The 2,500-nt window shown below is 34.9% G+C and overlaps 1 protein-coding gene across 1 annotated transcript in view; it reads right to left on the bottom strand.

Annotated features, from left to right (window-relative positions):
* Positions 1-1,799: 1,799 nt before the first annotated feature.
* LOC125047088 (survival motor neuron protein-like) overlaps positions 1,800-2,500 on the bottom strand; it is a 6,601-nt gene continuing 5,900 nt past the window's right edge. The window contains exons 5-6 of the mRNA XM_047645193.1: positions 2,488-2,500; positions 1,800-2,283 (exon numbers count right to left, since the gene is read on the bottom strand). The exon at positions 2,488-2,500 is cut by the window's right edge and continues 35 nt beyond it. Of these exons, the coding sequence (XP_047501149.1) occupies positions 2,110-2,283; positions 2,488-2,500 (187 nt within the window). The 3' untranslated portion in view covers positions 1,800-2,109. The remainder of the gene's footprint in view (positions 2,284-2,487) is intronic.

The following is a 2,500-nucleotide window of genomic DNA, read 5'->3' as shown; positions in this document are numbered from 1 at the left end:
CACATTTTTAAATCCTTTATAACCCTGACTTCCCACATATGTAATTTCAAAATGATAATGCACACATGGTGGGTGTAAAGAAAAAATAGTAGAATGTGGGATCATATTCTGTGAGATAAGATTTTGTTCAAATTTCTATTGATTTTTATCTTATAATCTACCTTCATACCTGATCATATATTCTGTGAAATATAGCCTGCAATAGTTATCAGGAGAAAGCAAGGATAGGGTGGCAGCACCGGAGTGAACAAGTGAGCAACTAAAATTGGTTTGTCTTGTTAGTACAACCAGCAATCTTGAGTGAAGTTTTTGGCCTTTCTCCAGTGGTCAATACTGTCTCTCAAGGCTGATCTTGACTATTTCAACAAAATGACAACTAAAGAGACCCTAAAGTGTAACTTCCATTCAGTTTCCTATCTCTTTATTTCAGCTTCTGAACATCATTTTTAAGGGAAACGTCGACAGCCCTTATCTCAGGATGAATTTTATTTGCTTTAATTTGAGAACTAGTAAATCTTCAAATGTGTAAATACAGAAAAAACTAAAGTAATACCCTTGGAAAGCATTTCAAATAAGCATAAAGTGAAAGTGAGTCCACAATTTCTCATTAAAGATATACCCACAGTAACTCAAGTGCTTGCCTTGGCTTCCAAGCTTTTGGTAATCAGGCAAAAGGATAGCACACCTCCACTGTCAATATTCTGGCATGATAAGAGTTTGTAAAGCATGAAATAAGGAATTAAGATTTTGTTGGCCCTTGCCAGAGTGCTGAAGGGGTGGAGGCCATGGCAATTAAGAATGAGGTCCTTATCATTCCCTTATCAGTGCTTGTGCTTCAAAATACTTGTAAAATAATCTTCAGTCCCTCAGCAGGAAATGTATTTTTCAAACATGTATTCATACACAAATAATCATAGAACATATTGCTTTGTCTTATTGTTTTTACTGTGCATGGATGTGTGTCTGATGTGTATACCCATGATTAGGCCAAAGAATCTTCATTCAAATGTTTTTTTTTTCATTTGTAAAAGAAACTGTTAGTCTCTTTGTGGATATTTTAAGTTTAAAAGTCTCAGACAATATTTGTTTTCCATCCTGAACATTAAAGCAATCTCAATAAAACTCAAGGCATAATAGAATCAAAGAGTTCAGGCTTTTATATGACAACTATAATTGAGTTTCATAAATTAATATGGCATTAGATAAGAAATTACTATCATTGTACATGAAAGCAAAATTACTTTGGACGACAATAAAAGAAGGTAAGGCATATGGTGTTGCCCAAGATTCTTAGGATCGCTGTGAGGCTCTCTGAATGATCCGCTCAAACTCCCATTCACACACAAACACACAACCCCACCACAAGGCTTGGACAGGTCAACCCCAGGCCTGGTGGTGACTCGAACAATGACACTTGAATCAGTAGCTGGACACTCTCCCACCTGAGCCATGGCAGCGGCTTTGGACGATAATGATCGTTTTTTGCATCAGCACCCACAAGGGATAAAGTGACTTCCCTGTCTATATTATTCCTATTCCTAGACACTGCTGAACTTGAAGATCCTACTGGACCACAGTTGCAAGTGTTACCATTGTACAATGAAAACCTGTCAAAATTACTTTGGAGACAAGGCAAACTCAAGAATTTCTTTTAATTATATTAACTTAACAATTACTGGAAACAAATTATGATTATCATCAAAAAATATAAAAGTTTTCTTTCTTTCTTAACTCTTGCACTACAATATACATAATGGTTTTACACAGTTCTGTAAAATCAGGATAATGGAAAAAAAAAAATCCACTAGTTTTTTAATGTATAGAAAATATTATGTATCAGTATAGTTATTCAAATATCAATATGCTACATATTTAATTTGTTACAGTAATGAATACTAACACAATCTAAACTTCAATCTTCTGTAAAACGTTAAGAGATAATATGTTTAATGAATCACAATGACATAGAACTTCTGAAAATTATTAGCAAAAGTTGAGGACCTTACTTAAATACTTAAAAAAAAGAAAAATATAAAAAATATATATATAATATAAAAATACCAGAAAAAAAAAAAAAAATTACGGACCACTTGTACTTGTAACAAGGTTTCAGCACATGTGTTCTCTGTGAGAGTTGGATTGCTTCAGACCCTGGTAATATCCTGTGTGGTACCCAGCCATGTACCAACTCATGAGCATCGTGTGGAGGGCTTCTGAGGTGCTGGGGTTGCTGTGAAGGTCCATGGCTAGTGCTGGCGGCGGTGGCAGGTGTGGCAGATGTGGCTAAGTGGTGGAGGAATGGAGTAACTTAAGATTCATGAACAGCATTAATTTCAGTAAAGTGATGAAAAGAAAAATTTGTAGAAATTATATACTCAGATCCATGAGTTTATTAAATTCAGTTTGATAATGAAAATAAGAACTTGCAGCTACTATTATGTGTAACAAAGACGGCAATTATACACAGTCTGAGATCTTGAAACTTACCGGAGGCACAAAA

This window comes from Penaeus chinensis, chromosome 40, assembly GCF_019202785.1.
Source record: "Penaeus chinensis breed Huanghai No. 1 chromosome 40, ASM1920278v2, whole genome shotgun sequence".
NCBI lineage: Eukaryota > Metazoa > Arthropoda > Malacostraca > Decapoda > Penaeidae > Penaeus > Penaeus chinensis.
The sequence above is the reverse complement of the archived record's forward strand: the minus strand, read 5'-3'. Positions and strand labels throughout refer to the sequence as shown.